Source organism: Oncorhynchus gorbuscha, linkage group LG24 (genome assembly GCF_021184085.1).
Source record: "Oncorhynchus gorbuscha isolate QuinsamMale2020 ecotype Even-year linkage group LG24, OgorEven_v1.0, whole genome shotgun sequence".
Classification (NCBI taxonomy): domain Eukaryota; kingdom Metazoa; phylum Chordata; class Actinopteri; order Salmoniformes; family Salmonidae; genus Oncorhynchus; species Oncorhynchus gorbuscha.
Window position 1 is genome coordinate 43,885,519 of NC_060196.1, and position 24,939 is coordinate 43,910,457.

A 24,939-nucleotide genomic window follows, 5' to 3' on the forward strand; every position below is an offset into this window, starting at 1 on the left:
ACTCCTCAACCTAATCAACAGGCTGGCCACAGCTAGGAACTATATCTCAACCTCAGTGATAAGGGCAATGCCCAGAGCCTAGTGCCTCTATGCTGTCTAACTCCTCAACCTAATCAACAGGCTGGCCACAGCTAGGGACTATATCTCAACCTCAGTGATAAGGGCAATGCCCAGAGCCTAGTGCCTCTATGCTGTCTAACTCCTCAACCTAATCAACAGGCTGGCCACAGCTAGGAACTATATCTCAACCTCAGTGATAAGGGCAATGCCCAGAGCCTAGTGCCTATATGCTGTCTAACTCCTCAACCTAATCAACAGGCTGGCCACAGCTAGGAACTATATCTCAACGTCAGTGATAAGTGCAATGCCCAGAGCCTAGTGCCTCTATGCTGTCTAACTCCTCAACCTAATCAACAGGCTGGCCACAGCTAGGGACTATATCTCAACCTCAGTGATAAGGGCAATGCCCAGAGCCTAGTGCCTCTATGCTGTCTAACTCCTCAACCTAATCAACAGGCTGGCCACAGCTAGGGACTATATCTCAACCTCAGTGATAAGGGCAATGCCCAGAGCCTAGTGCCTCTATGCTGTCTAACTCCTCAACCTAATCAACAGGCTGGCCACAGCTAGGGACTATATCTCAACCTCAGTGATAAGGGCAATGCCCAGAGCCTAGTGCCTCTATGCTGTCTAACTCCTCAACCTAATCAACAGGCTGGCCACAGCTAGGGACTATATCTCAACCTCAGTGATAAGGGCAATGCCCAGAGCCTAGTGCCTCTATGCTGTCTAACTCCTCAACCTAATCAACAGGCTGGCCACAGCTAGGGACTATATCTCAACCTCAGTGATAAGGGCCTTAATGCCCAGAGCCTAGTGCCTATATGCTGTCTAACTCCTCAACCTAATCAACAGGCTGGCCACAGCTAGGAACTATATCTCAACCTCAGTGATAAGGGCAATGCCCAGAGCCTAGTGCCTCTATGTTGTCTAACTCCTCAACCTAATCAACAGGCTGGCCACAGCTAGGGACTATATCTCAACCTCAGTGATAAGGGCAATGCCCAGAGCCTAGTGCCTCTATGTTGTCTAACTCCTCAACCTAATCAACAGGCTGGCCACAGCTAGGGACTATATCTCAACCTCAGTGATAAGGGCAATGCCCAGAGCCTAGTGCCTCTATGCTGTCTAACTCCTCAACCTAATCAACAGGCTGGCCACAGCTAGGAACTATATCTCAACCTCAGTGATAAGGGCAATGCCCAGAGCCTAGTGCCTCTATGTTGTCTAACTCCTCAACCTAATCAACAGGCTGGCCACAGCTAGGAACTATATCTCAACCTCAGTGATAAGGGCAATGCCCAGAGCCTAGTGCCTCTATGTTGTCTAACTCCTCAACCTAATCAACAGGCTGGCCACAGCTAGGGACTATATCTCAACCTCAGTGATAAGGGCAATGCCCAGAGCCTAGTGCCTCTATGTTGTCTAACTCCTCAACCTAATCAACAGGCTGGCCACAGCTAGGGACTATATCTCAACCTCAGTGATAAGGGCCTTAATGCCCAGAGCCTAGTGCCTCTATGCTGTCTAACTCCTCAACCTAATCAACAGGCTGGCCACAGCTAGGGACTATATCTCAACCTCAGTGATAAGGGCAATGCCCAGAGCCTAGTGCCTCTATGCTGTCTAACTCCTCAACCTAATCAACAGGCTGGCCACAGCTAGGGACTATATCTCAACCTCAGTGATAAGGGCAATGCCCAGAGCCTAGTGCCTCTATGCTGTCTAACTCCTCAACCTAATCAACAGGCTGACCACAGCTAGGGACTATATCTCAACCTCAGTGATAAGGGCAATGCCCAGAGCCTAGTGCCTCTATGCTGTCTAACTCCTCAACCTAATCAACAGGCTGGCCACAGCTAGGAACTATATCTCAACCTCAGTGATAAGGGCAATGCCCAGAGCCTAGTGCCTCTATGCTGTCTAACTCCTCAACCTAATCAACAGGCTGGCCACAGCTAGGAACTATATCTCAACCTCAGTGATAAGGGCAATGCCCAGAGCCTAGTGCCTATATGCTGTCTAACTCCTCAACCTAATCAACAGGCTGGCCACAGCTAGGAACTATATCTCAACCTCAGTGATAAGGGCAATGCCCAGAGCCTAGTGCCTCTATGCTGTCTAACTCCTCAACGTAATCAACAGGCTGGCCACAGCTAGGGACTATATCTCAACCTCAGTGATAAGGGCCTTAATGCCCAGAGCCTAGTGCCTCTATGCTGTCTAACTCCTCAACCTAATCAACAGGCTGGCCACAGCTAGGGACTATATCTCAACCTCAGTGATAAGGGCAATGCCCAGAGCCTAGTGCCTCTATGCTGTCTAACTCCTCAACCTAATCAACAGGCTGGCCACAGCTAGGAACTATATCTCAACCTCAGTGATAAGGGCAATGCCCAGAGCCTAGTGCCTATATGCTGTCTAACTCCTCAACCTAATCAACAGGCTGGCCACAGCTAGGAACTATATCTCAACCTCAGTGATAAGGGCAATGCCCAGAGCCTAGTGCCTCTATGCTGTCTAACTCCTCAACCTAATCAACAGGCTGGCCACAGCTAGGAACTATATCTCAACCTCAGTGATAAGGGCAATGCCCAGAGCCTAGTGCCTCTATGTTGTCTAACTCCTCAACCTAATCAACAGGCTGGCCACAGCTAGGGACTATATCTCAACCTCAGTGATAAGGGCAATGCCCAGAGCCTAGTGCCTCTATGCTGTCTAACTCCTCAACCTAATCAACAGGCTGGCCACAGCTAGGAACTATATCTCAACCTCAGTGATAAGGGCAATGCCCAGAGCCTAGTGCCTCTATGCTGTCTAACTCCTCAACCTAATCAACAGGCTGGCCACAGCTAGGGACTATATGTTGTCTAACTCCTCAACCTAATCAACAGGCTGGCCACAGCTAGGGACTATATGTTGTCTAACTCCTCAACCTAATCAACAGGCTGGCCACAGCTAGTGCCTCTATGTTGTCTAACTCCTCAACCTAATCAACAGGCTGGCCACAGCTAGGGACTATATGTTGTCTAACTCCTCAACCTAATCAACAGGCTGGCCACAGCTAGGGACTATATGTTGTCTAACTCCTCAACCTAATCAACAGGCTGGCCACAGCTAGGGACTATATGTTGTCTAACTCCTCAACCTAATCAACAGGCTGGCCACAGCTAGTGCCTCTATGTTGTCTAACTCCTCAACCTAATCAACAGGCTGGCCACAGCTAGGAACTATATGTTGTCTAACTCCTCAACCTAATCAACAGGCTGGCCACAGCTAGTGCCTCTATGTTGTCTAACTCCTCAACCTAATCAACAGGCTGGCCACAGCTAGTGCCTCTATGTTGTCTAACTCCTCAACCTAATCAACAGGCTGGCCACAGCTAGTGCCTCTATGTTGTCTAACTCCTCAACCTAATCAACAGGCTGGCCACAGCTAGGAACTATATGTTGTCTAACTCCTCAACCTAATCAACAGGCTGGCCACAGCTAGTGCCTCTATGTTGTCTAACTCCTCAACCTAATCAACAGGCTGGCCACAGCTAGTGCCTCTATGTTGTCTAACTCCTCAACCTAATCAACAGGCTGGCCACAGCTAGGAACTATATGTTGTCTAACTCCTCAACCTAATCAACAGGCTGGCCACAGCTAGTGCCTCTATGTTGTCTAACTCCTCAACCTAATCAACAGGCTGGCCACAGCTAGTGCCTATATGCTGTCTAACTCCTCAACCTAATCAACAGGCTGGCCACAGCTAGGAACTATATCTCAACCTCAGTGATAAGGGCCTTAATGCCCAGAGCCTAGTGCCTATATGCTGTCTAACTCCTCAACCTAATCAACAGGCTGGCCACAGCTAGGAACTATATCTCAACCTCAGTGATAAGGGCAATGCCCAGAGCCTAGTGCCTATATGTTGTCTAACTCCTCAACCTAATCAACAGGCTGGCCACAGCTAGGAACTATATCTCAACCTCAGTGATAAGGGCAATGCCCAGAGCCTAGTGCCTATATGCTGTCTAACTCCTCAACCTAATCAACAGGCTGGCCACAGCTAGGAACTATATCTCAACCTCAGTGATAAGGGCAATGCCCAGAGCCTAGTGCCTCTATGCTGTCTAACTCCTCAACGTAATCAACAGGCTGGCCACAGCTAGGGACTATATCTCAACCTCAGTGATAAGGGACTTAATGCCCAGAGCCTAGTGCCTCTATGCTGTCTAACTCCTCAACCTAATCAACAGGCTGGCCACAGCTAGGGACTATATCTCAACCTCAGTGATAAGGGCAATGCCCAGAGCCTAGTGCCTCTATGCTGTCTAACTCCTCAACCTAATCAACAGGCTGGCCACAGCTAGGAACTATATCTCAACCTCAGTGATAAGGGCAATGCCCAGAGCCTAGTGCCTATATGCTGTCTAACTCCTCAACCTAATCAACAGGCTGGCCACAGCTAGGAACTATATCTCAACCTCAGTGATAAGGGCAATGCCCAGAGCCTAGTGCCTCTATGCTGTCTAACTCCTCAACCTAATCAACAGGCTGGCCACAGCTAGGAACTATATCTCAACCTCAGTGATAAGGGCAATGCCCAGAGCCTAGTGCCTCTATGTTGTCTAACTCCTCAACCTAATCAACAGGCTGGCCACAGCTAGGGACTATATCTCAACCTCAGTGATAAGGGCAATGCCCAGAGCCTAGTGCCTCTATGCTGTCTAACTCCTCAACCTAATCAACAGGCTGGCCACAGCTAGGAACTATATCTCAACCTCAGTGATAAGGGCAATGCCCAGAGCCTAGTGCCTCTATGCTGTCTAACTCCTCAACCTAATCAACAGGCTGGCCACAGCTAGGGACTATATGTTGTCTAACTCCTCAACCTAATCAACAGGCTGGCCACAGCTAGGGACTATATGTTGTCTAACTCCTCAACCTAATCAACAGGCTGGCCACAGCTAGTGCCTCTATGTTGTCTAACTCCTCAACCTAATCAACAGGCTGGCCACAGCTAGGGACTATATGTTGTCTAACTCCTCAACCTAATCAACAGGCTGGCCACAGCTAGGGACTATATGTTGTCTAACTCCTCAACCTAATCAACAGGCTGGCCACAGCTAGGAACTATATGTTGTCTAACTCCTCAACCTAATCAACAGGCTGGCCACAGCTAGTGCCTCTATGTTGTCTAACTCCTCAACCTAATCAACAGGCTGGCCACAGCTAGGAACTATATGTTGTCTAACTCCTCAACCTAATCAACAGGCTGGCCACAGCTAGTGCCTCTATGTTGTCTAACTCCTCAACCTAATCAACAGGCTGGCCACAGCTAGTGCCTCTATGTTGTCTAACTCCTCAACCTAATCAACAGGCTGGCCACAGCTAGGAACTATATGTTGTCTAACTCCTCAACCTAATCAACAGGCTGGCCACAGCTAGTGCCTCTATGTTGTCTAACTCCTCAACCTAATCAACAGGCTGGCCACAGCTAGTGCCTATATGCTGTCTAACTCCTCAACCTAATCAACAGGCTGGCCACAGCTAGGAACTATATCTCAACCTCAGTGATAAGGGCCTTAATGCCCAGAGCCTAGTGCCTATATGCTGTCTAACTCCTCAACCTAATCAACAGGCTGGCCACAGCTAGGAACTATATCTCAACCTCAGTGATAAGGGCAATGCCCAGAGCCTAGTGCCTATATGTTGTCTAACTCCTCAACCTAATCAACAGGCTGGCCACAGCTAGTGCCTCTATGCTGTCTAACTCCTCAACCTAATCAACAGGCTGGCCACAGCTAGGAACTATATCTCAACCTCAGTGATAAGGGCAATGCCCAGAGCCTAGTGCCTATATGCTGTCTAACTCCTCAACCTAATCAACAGGCTGGCCACAGCTAGGAACTATATCTCAACCTCAGTGATAAGGGCAATGCCCAGAGCCTAGTGCCTCTATGCTGTCTAACTCCTCAACCTAATCAACAGGCTGGCCACAGCTAGGAACTATATCTCAACCTCAGTGATAAGGGCAATGCCCAGAGCCTAGTGCCTCTATGTTGTCTAACTCCTCAACCTAATCAACAGGCTGGCCACAGCTAGGGACTATATCTCAACCTCAGTGATAAGGGCAATGCCCAGAGCCTAGTGCCTCTATGCTGTCTAACTCCTCAACCTAATCAACAGGCTGGCCACAGCTAGGAACTATATCTCAACCTCAGTGATAAGGGCAATGCCCAGAGCCTAGTGCCTCTATGCTGTCTAACTCCTCAACCTAATCAACAGGCTGGCCACAGCTAGGGACTATATGTTGTCTAACTCCTCAACCTAATCAACAGGCTGGCCACAGCTAGGGACTATATGTTGTCTAACTCCTCAACCTAATCAACAGGCTGGCCACAGCTAGTGCCTCTATGTTGTCTAACTCCTCAACCTAATCAACAGGCTGGCCACAGCTAGGGACTATATGTTGTCTAACTCCTCAACCTAATCAACAGGCTGGCCACAGCTAGGGACTATATGTTGTCTAACTCCTCAACCTAATCAACAGGCTGGCCACAGCTAGGGACTATATGTTGTCTAACTCCTCAACCTAATCAACAGGCTGGCCACAGCTAGTGCCTCTATGTTGTCTAACTCCTCAACCTAATCAACAGGCTGGCCACAGCTAGGAACTATATGTTGTCTAACTCCTCAACCTAATCAACAGGCTGGCCACAGCTAGTGCCTCTATGTTGTCTAACTCCTCAACCTAATCAACAGGCTGGCCACAGCTAGTGCCTCTATGTTGTCTAACTACTCAACCTAATCAACAGGCTGGCCACAGCTAGGAACTATATGTTGTCTAACTCCTCAACCTAATCAACAGGCTGGCCACAGCTAGGAACTATATCTCAACCTCAGTGATAAGGGCCTTAATGCCCAGAGCCTAGTGCCTATATGCTGTCTAACTCCTCAACCTAATCAACAGGCTGGCCACAGCTAGGAACTATATCTCAACCTCAGTGATAAGGGCAATGCCCAGAGCCTAGTGCCTATATGTTGTCTAACTCCTCAACCTAATCAACAGGCTGGCCACAGCTAGTGCCTCTATGCTGTCTAACTCCTCAACCTAATCAACAGGCTGGCCACAGCTAGGAACTATATCTCAACCTCAGTGATAAGGGCAATGCCCAGAGCCTAGTGCCTCTATGCTGTCTAACTCCTCAACCTAATCAACAGGCTGGCCACAGCTAGGAACTATATCTCAACCTCAGTGATAAGGGCAATGCCCAGAGCCTAGTGCCTCTATGCTGTCTAACTCCTCAACCTAATCAACAGGCTGGCCACAGCTAGTGCCTCTATGTTGTCTAACTCCTCAACCTAATCAACAGGCTGGCCACAGCTAGTGCCTCTATGTTGTCTAACTCCTCAACCTAATCAACAGGCTGGCCACAGCTAGGGACTATATGCTGTCTAACTCCTCAACCTAATCAACAGGCTGGCCACAGCTAGTGCCTCTATGTTGTCTAACTCCTCAACCTAATCAACAGGCTGGCCACAGCTAGGGACTATATGTTGTCTAACTCCTCAACCTAATCAACAGGCTGGCCACAGCTAGTGCCTCTATGTTGTCTAACTCCTCAACCTAATCAACAGGCTGGCCACAGCTAGGGACTATATGCTGTCTAACTCCTCAACCTAATCAACAGGCTGGCCACAGCTAGTGCCTCTATGTTGTCTAACTCCTCAACCTAATCAACAGGCTGGCCACAGCTAGGGACTATATGTTGTCTAACTCCTCAACCTAATCAACAGGCTGGCCACAGCTAGGGACTATATGCTGTCTAACTCCTCAACCTAATCAACAGGCTGGCCACAGCTAGTGCCTCTATGTTGTCTAACTCCTCAACCTAATCAACAGCCTGGCCACAGCTAGGGACTATATGCTGTCTAACTCCTCAACCTAATCAACAGGCTGGCCACAGCTAGGGACTATATGTTGTCTAACTCCTCAACCTAATCAACAGGCTGGCCACAGCTAGTGCCTCTATGTTGTCTAACTCCTCAACCTAATCAACAGGCTGGCCACAGCTAGGGACTATATGCTGTCTAACTCCTCAACCTAATCAACAGGCTGGCCACAGCTAGTGCCTCTATGTTGTCTAACTCCTCAACCTAATCAACAGGCTGGCCACAGCTAGGGACTATATGTTGTCTAACTCCTCAACCTAATCAACAGGCTGGCCACAGCTAGTGCCTCTATGTTGTCTAACTCCTCAACCTAATCAACAGGCTGGCCACAGCTAGGGACTATATGCTGTCTAACTCCTCAACCTAATCAACAGGCTGGCCACAGCTAGTGCCTCTATGCTGTCTAACTCCTCAACCTAATCAACAGGCTGGCCACAGCTAGGGACTATATGTTGTCTAACTCCTCAACCTAATCAACAGGCTGGCCACAGCTAGGGACTATATGTTGTCTAACTCCTCAACCTAATCAACAGGCTGGCCACAGCTAGTGCCTCTATGTTGTCTAACTCCTCAACCTAATCAACAGGCTGGCCACAGCTAGGGACTATATGTTGTCTAACTCCTCAACCTAATCAACAGGCTGGCCACAGCTAGGGACTATATGTTGTCTAACTCCTCAACCTAATCAACAGGCTGGCCACAGCTAGGGACTATATGTTGTCTAACTCCTCAACCTAATCAACAGGCTGGCCACAGCTAGTGCCTCTATGTTGTCTAACTCCTCAACCTAATCAACAGGCTGGCCACAGCTAGGAACTATATGTTGTCTAACTCCTCAACCTAATCAACAGGCTGGCCACAGCTAGTGCCTCTATGTTGTCTAACTCCTCAACCTAATCAACAGGCTGGCCACAGCTAGTGCCTCTATGTTGTCTAACTACTCAACCTAATCAACAGGCTGGCCACAGCTAGGAACTATATGTTGTCTAACTCCTCAACCTAATCAACAGGCTGGCCACAGCTAGGAACTATATCTCAACCTCAGTGATAAGGGCCTTAATGCCCAGAGCCTAGTGCCTATATGCTGTCTAACTCCTCAACCTAATCAACAGGCTGGCCACAGCTAGGAACTATATCTCAACCTCAGTGATAAGGGCAATGCCCAGAGCCTAGTGCCTATATGTTGTCTAACTCCTCAACCTAATCAACAGGCTGGCCACAGCTAGTGCCTCTATGCTGTCTAACTCCTCAACCTAATCAACAGGCTGGCCACAGCTAGGAACTATATCTCAACCTCAGTGATAAGGGCAATGCCCAGAGCCTAGTGCCTCTATGCTGTCTAACTCCTCAACCTAATCAACAGGCTGGCCACAGCTAGGAACTATATCTCAACCTCAGTGATAAGGGCAATGCCCAGAGCCTAGTGCCTCTATGCTGTCTAACTCCTCAACCTAATCAACAGGCTGGCCACAGCTAGTGCCTCTATGTTGTCTAACTCCTCAACCTAATCAACAGGCTGGCCACAGCTAGTGCCTCTATGTTGTCTAACTCCTCAACCTAATCAACAGGCTGGCCACAGCTAGGGACTATATGCTGTCTAACTCCTCAACCTAATCAACAGGCTGGCCACAGCTAGTGCCTCTATGTTGTCTAACTCCTCAACCTAATCAACAGGCTGGCCACAGCTAGGGACTATATGTTGTCTAACTCCTCAACCTAATCAACAGGCTGGCCACAGCTAGTGCCTCTATGTTGTCTAACTCCTCAACCTAATCAACAGGCTGGCCACAGCTAGGGACTATATGCTGTCTAACTCCTCAACCTAATCAACAGGCTGGCCACAGCTAGTGCCTCTATGTTGTCTAACTCCTCAACCTAATCAACAGGCTGGCCACAGCTAGGGACTATATGTTGTCTAACTCCTCAACCTAATCAACAGGCTGGCCACAGCTAGGGACTATATGCTGTCTAACTCCTCAACCTAATCAACAGGCTGGCCACAGCTAGTGCCTCTATGTTGTCTAACTCCTCAACCTAATCAACAGCCTGGCCACAGCTAGGGACTATATGCTGTCTAACTCCTCAACCTAATCAACAGGCTGGCCACAGCTAGGGACTATATGTTGTCTAACTCCTCAACCTAATCAACAGGCTGGCCACAGCTAGGGACTATATGCTGTCTAACTCCTCAACCTAATCAACAGGCTGGCCACAGCTAGGGACTATATGTTGTCTAACTCCTCAACCTAATCAACAGGCTGGCCACAGCTAGGGACTATATGCTGTCTAACTCCTCAACCTTATCAACAGGCTGGCCACAGCTAGGGACTATATGTTGTCTAACTCCTCAACCTAATCAACAGGCTGGCCACAGCTAGGGACTATATGTTGTCTAACTCCTCAACCTAATCAACAGGCTGGCCACAGCTAGGGACTATATGTTGTCTAACTCCTCAACCTAATCAACAGGCTGGCCACAGCTAGGGACTATATGTTGTCTAACTCCTCAACCTAATCAACAGGCTGGCCACAGCTAGGGACTATATGTTGTCTAACTCCTCAACCTAATCAACAGGCTGGCCACAGCTAGGGACTATATGCTGTCTAACTCCTCAACCTAATCAACAGGCTGGCCACAGCTAGGGACTATATGTTGTCTAACTCCTCAACCTAATCAACAGGCTGGCCACAGCTAGGGACTATATGTTGTCTAACTCCTCAACCTAATCAACAGGCTGGCCACAGCTAGGGACTATATGTTGTCTAACTCCTCAACCTAATCAACAGGCTGGCCACAGCTAGGGACTATATGTTGTCTAACTCCTCAACCTAATCAACAGGCTGGCCACAGCTAGGGACTATATGTTGTCTAACTCCTCAACCTAATCAACAGGCTGGCCACAGCTAGGGACTATATGTTGTCTAACTCCTCAACCTAATCAACAGGCTGGCCACAGCTAGGAACTATATCTCAACCTCAGTGATAAGGGCCTTAATGCCCAGAGCCTAGTGCCTATATGCTGTCTAACTCCTCAACCTAATCAACAGGCTGGCCACAGCTAGGAACTATATCTCAACCTCAGTGATAAGGGCAATGCCCAGAGCCTAGTGCCTATATGTTGTCTAACTCCTCAACCTAATCAACAGGCTGGCCACAGCTAGTGCCTCTATGCTGTCTAACTCCTCAACCTAATCAACAGGCTGGCCACAGCTAGGAACTATATCTCAACCTCAGTGATAAGGGCAATGCCCAGAGCCTAGTGCCTCTATGCTGTCTAACTCCTCAACCTAATCAACAGGCTGGCCACAGCTAGGAACTATATCTCAACCTCAGTGATAAGGGCAATGCCCAGAGCCTAGTGCCTCTATGCTGTCTAACTCCTCAACCTAATCAACAGGCTGGCCACAGCTAGTGCCTCTATGTTGTCTAACTCCTCAACCTAATCAACAGGCTGGCCACAGCTAGTGCCTCTATGTTGTCTAACTCCTCAACCTAATCAACAGGCTGGCCACAGCTAGGGACTATATGCTGTCTAACTCCTCAACCTAATCAACAGGCTGGCCACAGCTAGTGCCTCTATGTTGTCTAACTCCTCAACCTAATCAACAGGCTGGCCACAGCTAGGGACTATATGTTGTCTAACTCCTCAACCTAATCAACAGGCTGGCCACAGCTAGTGCCTCTATGTTGTCTAACTCCTCAACCTAATCAACAGGCTGGCCACAGCTAGGGACTATATGCTGTCTAACTCCTCAACCTAATCAACAGGCTGGCCACAGCTAGTGCCTCTATGTTGTCTAACTCCTCAACCTAATCAACAGGCTGGCCACAGCTAGGGACTATATGTTGTCTAACTCCTCAACCTAATCAACAGGCTGGCCACAGCTAGGGACTATATGCTGTCTAACTCCTCAACCTAATCAACAGGCTGGCCACAGCTAGTGCCTCTATGTTGTCTAACTCCTCAACCTAATCAACAGCCTGGCCACAGCTAGGGACTATATGCTGTCTAACTCCTCAACCTAATCAACAGGCTGGCCACAGCTAGGGACTATATGTTGTCTAACTCCTCAACCTAATCAACAGGCTGGCCACAGCTAGGGACTATATGCTGTCTAACTCCTCAACCTAATCAACAGGCTGGCCACAGCTAGGGACTATATGTTGTCTAACTCCTCAACCTAATCAACAGGCTGGCCACAGCTAGGGACTATATGCTGTCTAACTCCTCAACCTTATCAACAGGCTGGCCACAGCTAGGGACTATATGTTGTCTAACTCCTCAACCTAATCAACAGGCTGGCCACAGCTAGGGACTATATGTTGTCTAACTCCTCAACCTAATCAACAGGCTGGCCACAGCTAGGGACTATATGTTGTCTAACTCCTCAACCTAATCAACAGGCTGGCCACAGCTAGGGACTATATGTTGTCTAACTCCTCAACCTAATCAACAGGCTGGCCACAGCTAGGGACTATATGTTGTCTAACTCCTCAACCTAATCAACAGGCTGGCCACAGCTAGGGACTATATGCTGTCTAACTCCTCAACCTAATCAACAGGCTGGCCACAGCTAGGGACTATATGTTGTCTAACTCCTCAACCTAATCAACAGGCTGGCCACAGCTAGGGACTATATGTTGTCTAACTCCTCAACCTAATCAACAGGCTGGCCACAGCTAGGGACTATATGTTGTCTAACTCCTCAACCTAATCAACAGGCTGGCCACAGCTAGGGACTATATGTTGTCTAACTCCTCAACCTAATCAACAGGCTGGCCACAGCTAGGGACTATATGTTGTCTAACTCCTCAACCTAATCAACAGGCTGGCCACAGCTAGGGACTATATGTTGTCTAACTCCTCAACCTAATCAACAGGCTGGCCACAGCTAGTGCCTCTATGTTGTCTAACTCCTCAACCTAATCAACAGGCTGGCCACAGCTAGGGACTATATGTTGTCTAACTCCTCAACCTAACATGCTTCCTGCTGTTCAGGTCAGAGCTTTCACTTTAGACATTATAAGGATAATCTCTCCTGTCTGGCAAGGCCTAGATGAAATCCTTCCACTCCTACCAATGTCCTAGTACTATAGTCTGGTACCATGTCCCTTTATTCTAAAATGTATGATTTCCAATTAATTAATCAGATTCTCAAAATCCTCAATTGATCAAATGAATTAGAAGTAAGACAACAACTTGTATGACTCTTTGACGACTCCAGGTTTGGAACATCAAAGCAACGTTTATTCAAGTTCTAGTTTATTATCAAATTCATGCCAGCATTATACATGTAAATTCAAGATACCCTCGGGGCTTTCACCTAAACCTTAGGACTTCACTATGTCTATATCATTTTATGAGAAACACTTTTAATAACAAGGAAAAGTAGTCTTAACTTCATAAAACAATACAATAGTTTCTAAATGTTTCTAAAAGGTGAAACATGTAATAAATTAATACAAATATAGATATGTATTTTTAAAATCTAATCATACAACTACAATAATAGAAAAATAATGGTTAAAAACGCAGTCTTCAATAACAGCTCATCATTCCCCAATTGAACATCAATATCCCTACTAAACTCCTCTACTCAGTACATACCCCAACTTCACCAAATATATATATTTTTTTAGCTCCCATAGTATTTTCCATAACATGTTTATTTCATCAATAAAGTCATAGTTTATTCATTTTCAACAACACTCTGCATGTTCTTTTATTTCATCAATAAAGTCATAGTTTATTCATTTTCAACAACACTCTGCATGTTCTTTTATTTCATCAATAAAGTCATAGTTTATTCATTTTCAACAACACTCTGCATGTTCTTTTATTTCATCAATAAAGTCATAGTTTATTCATTTTCAACAACACTGCATGTTCTTTTATTTCATCAATAAAGTCATAGCTCCATCCATTTCATCAGCACTTCTCAATTCCTTTCTTTCCCCATCAACTACTCAACCACTCTGTACTGTGATTGTGTATTTTACTAAGTGTGTCTGTCCTTGTAATATCTTGGCCCAAACGGGTGTGTATTTAGGCTCTGGAAGAACTTAGAAGAATGAATGTTTGTGTTTGTGTGTGTGAATGTAATTCTGTGGGTGTATATGTACTCCGTGGGTGTGTAGCCATTAGCCTGTGTGTGTGTTGTGCCAGCTGTGACCTTGAGTTTGTGTGTGTGCGTGTGAGTGAATGTGCACGTTTTATTCTGTGTGTGTGTGTATGTAAAACTGTTAGCGAATGGAGAGTGTGTTGTGAACTGCTGTAACCCTAAGGATGAGGAGAGATGACCCGCCTCAAGGTACGAATGTTGAGAATTTGGACTGTGACCATTGAACTCGTTGTACTCATTGGTCCTCTATAAAAAGTCAGAAGTTCCTGGGCACTGGTCATTCCGCCATGTCCCTCCGTGTCCTCCTGGCAGTGGTGGTTGCTGTTCTCTATCTGTCCCCGGTAATGTTATCCCGGGCTGGGGACAGGACAGAGGGGACTCCCGGTCCATCTTACGTGGCCGCAGTCTACGAGCACAAGGTGATTCTGAACCCAGAGCCGCATGTGCCTCTGTCTCGGGCCGCGGCACTCGAGCACATGATGAGGAACCTGAAGGTCTATGAGGAGCAGGCCGCGCGGGCAGCGGAACAGGTAGGTACATCTGTGGGAGGGACTGGGAGAATGTCTTCTCTTTCAATGAATACAACTAGATTTGTTAATACAGGCCTGGAACAAAGCCTGCACACCCTGCAGATAAGCTCTAGAGGACTGGATCAGACGTACCTTTGACCAGGAGGATAAACATCAATCTGAAGTTCTTGAGTTAACAGCTTTACAGCTCCATTTACCCCTTTCTGGCACGTTACTGTTCCATCACAACACACATAGAGAAACAATCTCCACGTCCCTCTCTCTTGCTCTCTCTCCTCGTCTCGGTCTTTCTAATTTAAAAGGATTCATTGGCATGGAAAGTGTTATACATTGCCAAAGCAAACATAGACACTCTCTCTGACTCTCTTCCAGGGGGCTCAGATCATAGTATTTCCAGAAGACGGTATCCATGGGTTCAACTTCAGTCGTCTGTCCATCTCTGGTTACCTAGAGACCATCCCTGACCCACTGACTGAGGACTGGAACCCCTGTACACAACCTGACAGACACAATCACACTGAGGTATTCACACGCACATGCACCTTTACTTACCACCATCCCTGTCTAATGTCATCAATTTTAATGTGTGTTCTGCCCTGTTCTCTCTCAGGTCCTCCAGAGTTTGAGCTGCATGGCTCGACACCACCAACTGTACCTGGTGGCAAACATGCCTGACCTCCAGCCCTGCCCTCTGACCTCTCACCCCCACCTTGACCCCTCTCAAACTCCCTGCCCCCCTGATGGGCGCTGGCAGTTCAACACTGATGTAGTCTTCAGGTTGGTGGTAAATGGGTTGTTTCTGTTTTAAATACGTTTCTTGATCCTGTGAGAAAATAATTTATTGTACAGGGAGCACTACAGGTATTCTAAACTTCTCTTGGAATACGGGGAATTACATGATATTGCATTTGTATTGATTTCCTAAAGCTTTTTAGTGTTATACAGAAGTGATTTGGAATCATGTTTTTGTCATGCAGGTGAAAGAGGACCCAAACGCGACTTAACAGAAACAGAGTTTATTAATGTTCAAAACGGAATAACTGAAATCCTCTAGATTTGTAGAGGGGAAAACAACTGGAGAAGCGGCCACAGACTGCAGGTCGCTTCGGGTAGGCGCAGGCCGTAGTCGACTGAGACACCTGCTCACACGCAGCGTCTGATGAAGGCACAAAACACGACAGGACAGGGTGATACACAATCACGGCAAAAAACACGACAGGACAGGGCGAAACGCAATCACAGCATGGTGAATACAAAACAAGGAACCGACGGCACAGGAACGGAACACAAAGGAATAAATAGGGACTCTAATCAGGGGAAAGGATCGGGAACAGGTGTGGGAAGACTAAATGATGATTAGGGGAATAGGAACAGCTGGGAGCAGGAACGGAACGATAGAGAGAAGAGAGAGCGAGAGAGTGAGAGAGGGAGGGGGAGAGAGAGGGCTAGAAGGAGGGAAAGAACCAAATAAGACCAGCAGAGGGAAACGAATAGAATGGGAAGCACAGGGACAAGACAAGATAATAAATGACAAACATGACAGTACCCCCCACTCACCGAGCGCCTCCTGGCGCTCTCGAGGAGGAACACTGGCGGCAACGGAGGAAATCATAGATCAAACGGTCCAGCACGTCCCGAGAAAGAACCCAACTCCTCTCCTCAGGACCGTAACGAAAACGATAAAAAGGGAAACTAGGGTACTACTCTAAAAAAAAAAAAATGAGAACTAGGGACAGACTGAGACACAGCAAGGGCAGGGACAAGAACAGGAGAGATGCGATGGCAGGGAACAGACTGAGACCCAGCAAGACCAGGAGCAGAAGCAGAAAAAAATTACCAGACTTCTTCTGCGCGCAGTCTGAACACGCAGCCACGAAACGGCGCGTGTCACGCTCCTGAGTCGGCCACCAAAAGCGCTGGCGAATAGACGCAAGAGTGCCTCGAACACCGGGATGACCAGCTAACTTGGCAGAGTGAGCCCACTGAAGAACAGCCAGACGAGTGGAAACAGGAACGAAAAGGAGGTTACTAGGACAAGCGCGCGGCGACGCAGTGTGCGTGAGTGCTTGCTTAACCTGTCTTTCAATTCCCCAGACTGTCAACCCGACAACACGCCCATAAGGAAGAATCCCCTCGGGATCAGTAGAAGCCACAGAAGAACTAAACAGACGGGATAAGGCATCAGGCTTGGTGTTCTTGCTACCCGGACGGTAAGAAATCACAAACTCGAAACGAGCGAAAAACAACGCCCAACGAGCTTGACGGGCATTAAGTCGTTTGGCAGAACGGATGTACTCAAGGTTCTTATGGTCTGTCCAAACGACAAAAGGAACGGTCGCCCCCTCCAACCACTGTCGCCATTCGCCTAGGGCTAAGCGGATGGCGAGCAGTTCACGGTTACCCACATCATAGTTGCGCTCAGATGGCGACAGGCGATGAGAAAAATAAGCGCACGGATGAACCTTATCGTCAGACTGGAAGCGCTGGGATAGAATGGCTCCCACGCCTACCTCTGAAGCGTCAACCTCGACAATGAATTGTCTAGTGACGTCAGGAGTAACGAGGATAGGAGCGGACGTAAAACGTTCTTTTAGAAGATCAAAAGCTCCCTGGGCGGAACCGGACCACTTAAAACACGTCTTGACAGAAGTAAGAGCTGTGAGAGGGGCAGCAACTTGACCGAAATTACGAATGAAACGCCGATAGAAATTAGCGAAACCTAAAAAGCGCTGCAACTCGACACGTGACCTTGGAACGGGCCAATCACTGACAGCTTGGACCTTAGCGGAATCCATCTGAATGCCTTCAGCGGAAATAACGGAACCGAGAAAAGTAACGGAGGAGACATGAAAAGAGCACTTCTCAGCCTTTACGTAGAGACAATTCTCTAAAAGGCGCTGTAGAACACGTCGAACGTGCTGAACATGAATCTCGAGTGACGGAGAAAAAATCAGGATATCGTCAAGATAGACAAAAACAAAAATGTTCAGCATGTCTCTCAGAACATCATTAACTAATGCCTGAAAAACAGCTGGCGCATTGGCGAGACCGAACGGCAGAACCCGGTACTCAAAATGCCCTAACGGAGTGTTAAACGCCGTTTTCCACTCGTCCCCTCTCTGATGCGCACGAGATGGTAAGCGTTACGAAGGTCCAACTTAGTAAAGCACCTGGCTCCCTGCAGAATCTCGAAGGCTGATGACATAAGGGGAAGCGGATAACGATTCTTAACCGTTATGTCATTCAGCCCTCGATAATCCACGCAGGGGCGCAGAGTACCGTCCTTCTTCTTAACAAAAAAGAACCCGCCCCGGCCGGAGAAGAAGAAGGCACTATGGTACCGGCGTCAAGAGACACAGACAAATAATCCTCGAGAGCCTTACGTTCGGGAGCCGACAGAGAGTATAGTCTACCTCGAGGAGGCGTGGTCCCTGGAAGGAGATCAATACTACAATCATACGACCGGTGAGGAGGAAGGGAGTTGGCTCGGGACCGACTGAAGACCGTGCGCAGATCATGATATTCCTCCGGCACTCCTGTCAAATCGCCAGGTTCCTCCTGAGAAGTAGGGAGAGAAGAAACGGGAGGGATGGCAGACATTAAACACTTCACATGACAAGAAACGTTCCAGGATAGGATAGAATTACTAGACCAATTAATAGAAGGATTATGACATACTAGCCAGGGATGACCCAAAACAACAGGTGTAAACGGTGAACGGAAAATCAAAAAAGAAATAGTCTCACTGTGGTTACCAGATACTGTGAGAGTTAAAGGTAGTGTCTCAAATTTGATACTGGGAAGATGACTACCATCTAAGGCAAACATGGGCGTAGGCTTGTCTAACGGTCTGAAAGGAATGTTATGTTTCCGAACCCATGCTTCGTCCATGAAACAACCCTCAGCCCCAGAGTCAATCAAGGCACTGCATGTAGCACCCGAACCGGTCCAGCGTAGATGGACCGACATAGTAGTACAAGATCTAGATGAAGGGACCTGAGTAGTAGCGCTCACCAGTAGCCCTCCGCTTACTGATGGGCTCTGGCCTCTTACTGGACATGAATTAACAAAATGTCCAGCAACTCCGCAATAGAGGCACAGGCGGTTGGTGATCCTCCGTTCCCTCTCCTTAGTCGAGATGCGAATCCCTCCCAGCTGCATGGGCTCAGTCTCAAAGCCAGCGGAGGGAGATGGTTGCGATGCGGAGCAGGGAAACACCGTTGATGCGAGCTCTCTTCCACGAGCCCGGTGACGAAGATCTACCCGTCGTTCTATGCGGATGGCGAGAGCAATCAAAGAGTCCACATCTGAAGGAACCTCCCGGGAGAGAATCTCATCCTTAACCACTGCGTGGAGTCCCTCCAGAAAACGAGCGAGCAGCGCCGGCTCGTTCCACTCACTAGAGGCAGCAAGAGTGCGAAACTCAATGGAATAATCCGTTATGGACCGTTCACCTTGGCATAAGGAAGCCAGGGCCCTAGAAGCCTCCCCACCAAAAACTGAACGGTCAAAAACCCGAATCATCTCCTCTTTAAAGTTCTGGAATTTGTTAGAGCAATCAGCCCTTGCCTCCCAGATAGCTGTGCCCCATTCTCGAGCCCGGCCAGTAAGGAGTGAAATGACGTAAGCAACTCGAGCTCTCTCTCTAGAGTATGTGTTGGGTTGGAGAGAGAACACAATCTCACACTGCGTGAGAAAGGAGCGGCACTCAGTGGGCTGCCCGGAGTAGCAAGGTGGGTTATTAACCCTAGGTTCTGGAGGCTCGGCAGGCCAGGAAGTAACAGGTGGCACGAGACGTAGACTCTGGAACTGTCCAGAGAGGTCGGAAACCTGAGCGGCCAGGTTCTCCACGGCATGGCGAGCAGCAGACAATTCCTGCTCGTGTCTGCCGAGCATGGCTCCTTGGATCTTGACGGCAGTGTAAACAGCGTCTGAAGTCGCTGGGTCCATTCCTTGGTCGGTTCCTTCTGTCATGCAGGTGAAAGAGGACCCAAACGCGACTTAACAGAAACAGAGTTTATTAATGTTCAAAACGGAATAACTGAAATCCTCTAGATTTGTAGAGGGGAAAACAACTGGAGAAGCGGCCACAGACTGCAGGTCGCCGGGTAGGCGCAGGCCGTAGTCGACTGAGACACCTGCTCACACGCAGCGTCTGATGAAGGCACAAAACACGACAGGACAGGGTGATACACAATCACGGCAAAAAACACGACAGGACAGGGCGAAACGCAATCACAGCATGGTGAATACAAAACAAGGAACCGACGGCACAGGAACGGAACACAAAGGAATAAATAGGGACTCTAATCAGGGGAAAGGATCGGGAACAGGTGTGGGAAGACTAAATGATGATTAGGGGAATAGGAACAGCTGGGAGCAGGAACGGAACGATAGAGAGAAGAGAGAGCGAGAGAGTGAGAGAGGGAGGGGGAGAGAGAGGGCTAGAAGGAGGGAAAGAACCAAATAAGACCAGCAGAGGGAAACGAATAGAATGGGAAGCACAGGGACAAGACAAGATAATAAATGACAAACATGACAGTTTTTGCTTTACTGTTAAGAAGAGCTTTCAACCATTCTCAACCATCAACCATTCTCTATAGGTCTTAAAAATATATATTTTTAAAATGAACAATTGTTTTATTTTTACACAAGGATTTGGGTTATATAGATGAAAATACATTTAGTTTTCCCATTCACTGCAGGTCTGATGGTTCCCTGGCGGCTCGCTACCACAAACAAAACCTGTTCTTCGAGAAGGAATTCGATACCCCGCCCAGACTAGAGGTGGTGACCTTTGACACGCCGTTCGCTGGACGGTTTGGAGTGTTCACCTGCTTTGACATCCTGTTTCACGACCCTACTGTCAGACTACTGGAGAAGGTACACAAAGTTGCACAATGTTTCAATATGGATGCAAATGAATTCATCAAGTCTTATGTTTGTCTTCATCTCTCTCAGGGTATCAGACAGATGATCTTCCCCACAGCCTGGATGAATCTGCTTCCTCTACTAACAGCGGTTCAGATCCAGAGAGGGGTCAGTCTGGGAGCTAACGTCACTCTGCTGGCGGCTAACCTCAGGCATGACAGCAAGGCTATGACGGGCAGCGGCATCTTCACCCCTAGTACTTCCCTCTATCACCACGCCTTCCACCACCCTGGGGAGCCAGAGGAGGGGAAGCTGCTGGTGTTGAGGATACCTGTACTGGACAGTGACTGGCTGGCAACACAGAAGCAGGCAAAGGGGCAGGAAGAGACAGGAGGACAGGGTGAGGCAAAGGGGCAGATAGGAGGAGAGGGTGAGGCAAAGGGGCAGATAGGAGAAGAGGGTGAGGCAAAGGGGCAGGGGGAGATAGGAGGAGAGGGTGAGGCAAAGGGGCAGATAGGAGAAGAGGGTGAGGCAAAGGGGCAGGGGGAGATAGGAGGAGAGTGTGAGGCAAAGGGGCAGATAGGAGAAGAGGGTGAGGCAAAGGGGCAGATAGGAGGAGAGGGTGAGGCAAAGGGGCAGATAGGAGGAGAGGGTGAGGCAAAGGGGCAGGGGGAGATAGGAGGAGAGTGTGAGAGTGAACCTCTCTCTGCTTCTCTTCCTATCCTCTCTCCCAATCCCTCCCCATCCCCCTCTAACTTCATCTCCTCTATGATGTGTGACCCATTCTCCTTCGTCCTGCTGCATGGTTCAGAGGGCCAGCTGACTGTGTGTGACGGTCCTCTCTGCTGCCACCTGCAGTACCGACGGTCCCCACAGGGTGGCAATACGGAGCTCTATGCTCTAGGGGCATTCGCTGGCAATCACACGGCTGACGGACACCTCGCCTTGCAGGTAGGGAGAAACATTTACATTACATGCATGCATTACAACCAGGGTTGGGGTCAATTATATTTAAATTCCAGTCAATTCAGGAAGTACACTGAAATTTAAATTCAAATTTTCTTCATGCGTCTTCATGAGGAAAATTCGGAATTTGGTTTACTTTCTGAATTGACTGGAATTGAAATAGAATTGACCCCAACTCTGATTACAGCTTACATTTGGAACTGGTAGGGATCCTGCCTTGTGCATACATGCAATGTTTTACTTTTTTTTTATATAAGTCTACCATTCTACAAGTTCCTTTCAGTTTTAGTAATTTAGCAGATGCTCTTATCCAGAGCTACTTACAGATGCAATTAGCAATTAGTGCCTTGCTCAAGGGCACATTGGCAGATTTTTAACTTAGTCGTCTCATGGTATCAATGATTAATGATTAATCCTTCACCCTCCAGGTGTGTGCGTTGGTCCGGTGCTCGGGGTCAGAGGTCAGCTCCTGTGGAAAGGGAGTGGAGGAGGCAGAGTCAAGACTGGACTTCCGGTTGGAGGGGAAGTTTGGAACGCGTTACGTTTACCCATCGTTGCTAGGTAGTGGCATGGTTGTAGATGGACCCGACTGGATCGAGAAGACCACAGATGGTCGAGTGACTATGGAACACTCAGGGATGTCCGTTGGACTGGTGACTGCATGTCTCTACGGCAGGGTGTACGACCAGGACTAGGGTGCGTGTGTGAGTGTGAAAGTGTGTGTGAGAGAGAGAGAGAGAGAGAGAGAGAGAGAGAGAGAGAGAGAGAGAGAGAGAGAGAGAGAGAGAGAATAAAGTAAATAAATGTTCTCCAACCTCTTTGTTCTCTGTACCGTTTCTGTATCATCTAAAGCAGCTATTCCCAAACTGGGGTACAGGGGTACCCCAAATAAAAATGTGATTCACTTTAAAAATATATATATATACAGTTGAAGTTGGAAGTTTACATGCACTTAGGTTGGAGTCATTAAAACTCATTTTTCAACCACTCCACAAATTTCAAGTTAACAAATTAATTTTGGCAAGTCGGTTAGGACGTCTACTTTGTGCATGACACAAGTAATGTTCCAACAATTGTTTACAGACAGATTATTTCACTTATAATTCACTGTATCACAATTCCAGTGGGTCAGAAGTTTACATACACTAAGTTGACTTTGCCTTTAAACAGCTTGGAAATTTACAGAAAATGATGTCATGGCTTTAGAAGTTTCTGATAGGCTAATTGACATAATTTGAGTCAACTGGAGGTGTACCTGTGGACGTATTTCAAGGCCTACCTTCTTACTCAGTGACTCAAACGATGCTATTATCGGAGTACAGCACCCCAGCAAACAAATACAGACAATCATATTTCAACCCGCCAGGAGCGACACAAAACGCAGAAATAAAGATATAATTCATGCCTTACCTTTGACGAGCTTCTTTTGTTGGCACTCCAATATGTCACATAAACATCACAAATGGTCCTTTTGTTCGATTAATTCCGTTGATATATATCCAAAATGTCCATTTATTTGGCGCGTTTGATCCAGAAAAACACCGGTTCCAACTCACGCAACATGACTACAAAATATCTCATAAGTTACCTGTTATCTTTGTCCAAACATTTCAAACAAACTTTCCTAATACACCTTTTGGTATTTAACGTAAATAATCACTAACATTTAAGACAGGATAAACTGTGTTCAATACCGGAGGAAAACAAAGTGTAGGAGCTTTCAGGTCAAGGAAAAATGTTTACATACCCTACATTACTCATCTCATATGTATATACTTTACTCGATACCATCTACTGCATCTTGCCTATGCCGTTCGGCCATCACTCATTCATATATTGCAAATAGAATTTGATTTGATGTGGAATTTTTTTGGTACCCTTCCCCAGATCTGTGCCTTGACACAATCCTGTCTCGGAGCTCTACGGTCAATTCCTTGGTTTTTGCTCTGACATGCACTGTCAACTGTGGGACATTATATAGACAAGTGTGTGCCTTTCCAAATCATGTCCAATCAATTGAATTTACCCCACAATTATCACAACACGTACAGTAGGTTGTAATATAAAAATTGTCTGGCATGGCTTCCCCAGTGATTTTACCCACACAACACTACTGTTTATATAGCATATACAGGAAATTATATTGTATTTTTTACAATTGAGGAGTGCCAAGATGGGTGCGTGGCGGCTTCAATAAAGTGCCCCTGTCAGTCATCCAGGGTGTATACATATCATTGGTCCCAACCCACGATTTGACAACTGAATGGGAACTTGCCTGCCTGCCCTCCCTACCATTTGAGTGATGCCAAATACAGTTTTTATTGACAACCAAGATATGTGCTAACTGTGAATAAGTCGTTCAAGTGCAGCATAGCTATCTAGAAAATGATTCACATTTCTTGCTAGCTTACAACTGCACCTCTAGCTGTACCCACGCGTGAGTGAACCTAAAAGAAACTTCAGGGAGATAGCCCATACTAGTCACCTCGACACCAAGCTCTCACAGACGCCATAATGGGCAGACACAATGTCGCATCCTCTAACCATCTCCCTGATATGTATAGTATGGTCATTTCCTGTATTACTAAGTGAAAGGCGAGTTTACAAACCACACACAAGTCAGAGTTATACTTTAAAACTTCATCTTTTAATAATATGAGCTTCAACATAGCCCTGTGACTCTCAGATCAATTAAGTGTCTATAAATGAATTCTGAGAGTGTCAACATAATGGCAACTGAGATCTTAGGAACTGTTCACAAAGAAAGACTTTTACTTGAGAGAGAAGTATCCCATAGACGGACAGCATTAGCTATAACTTATCGTTCAGTTTGCTCTCTAAGACAAGGTTCTACTTCTCGTTCTTGGTACTTCGATTTACCGAAACATTACCTCATCCAACGGCATATATCAATTGTCAATTCGAGATACTCCCATCTCAAATAGCCCCCTCCTGGACAAAGTCCTGGAGAGTAGTGAGCCTCTAGGTCCTATACTATCTCAAGATAAGTGCAACATTAGAGGGGATATACAATGGTTCCAGACACTGCCATACTCCTCCCCCCAATGAGAAAAGGAGGAAATGACTGGAGTACAGACATAGTGGAGCCCTTCACATGGTTTCACAGATATATTCATTATGAAGACAATGTTCAAACCTGACTTCTCCCTTTCTGATATTCTGCCTATTACCAGACATGTAAAAGACAAGCCTGACCCTCTCCCCTCACTGGGCCCCAAGTGACTTTTCCCTAGAGAAGAGAGAGGAAAATGCAACTGCCAACAGTATAGTCCAAAAGAAGACATTCTAACAACAAGTATAAACTAAATAAAACATCTTATTTACAGTGCCTTGCAAAAGTATTCGGCCCCCTTGAACTTTGCTACCTTTTGCCACATTTCAGGCTTCAAACATAAAGATATAAAACTGTATTTTTTTTGTGAAGA

The 24,939-nt window shown here is 47.2% G+C and overlaps 1 protein-coding gene across 1 annotated transcript; it reads left to right on the plus strand.

Moving 5' to 3' along the window:
• The first annotated feature begins 14,395 nt into the window (after positions 1 to 14,395).
• Positions 14,396 to 22,297, plus strand: LOC124011966 (biotinidase-like). The gene is made up of 6 exons (XM_046325251.1): positions 14,396 to 14,656; positions 15,029 to 15,178; positions 15,267 to 15,433; positions 20,362 to 20,539; positions 20,618 to 21,478; positions 21,922 to 22,297. Exons 1-6 carry the CDS (start codon positions 14,414 to 14,416, stop codon positions 22,186 to 22,188), a joined length of 1,866 nt encoding a protein of 621 aa, XP_046181207.1. The 5' UTR covers positions 14,396 to 14,413; the 3' UTR covers positions 22,189 to 22,297.
• Positions 22,298 to 24,939: the final 2,642 nt, after the last annotated feature.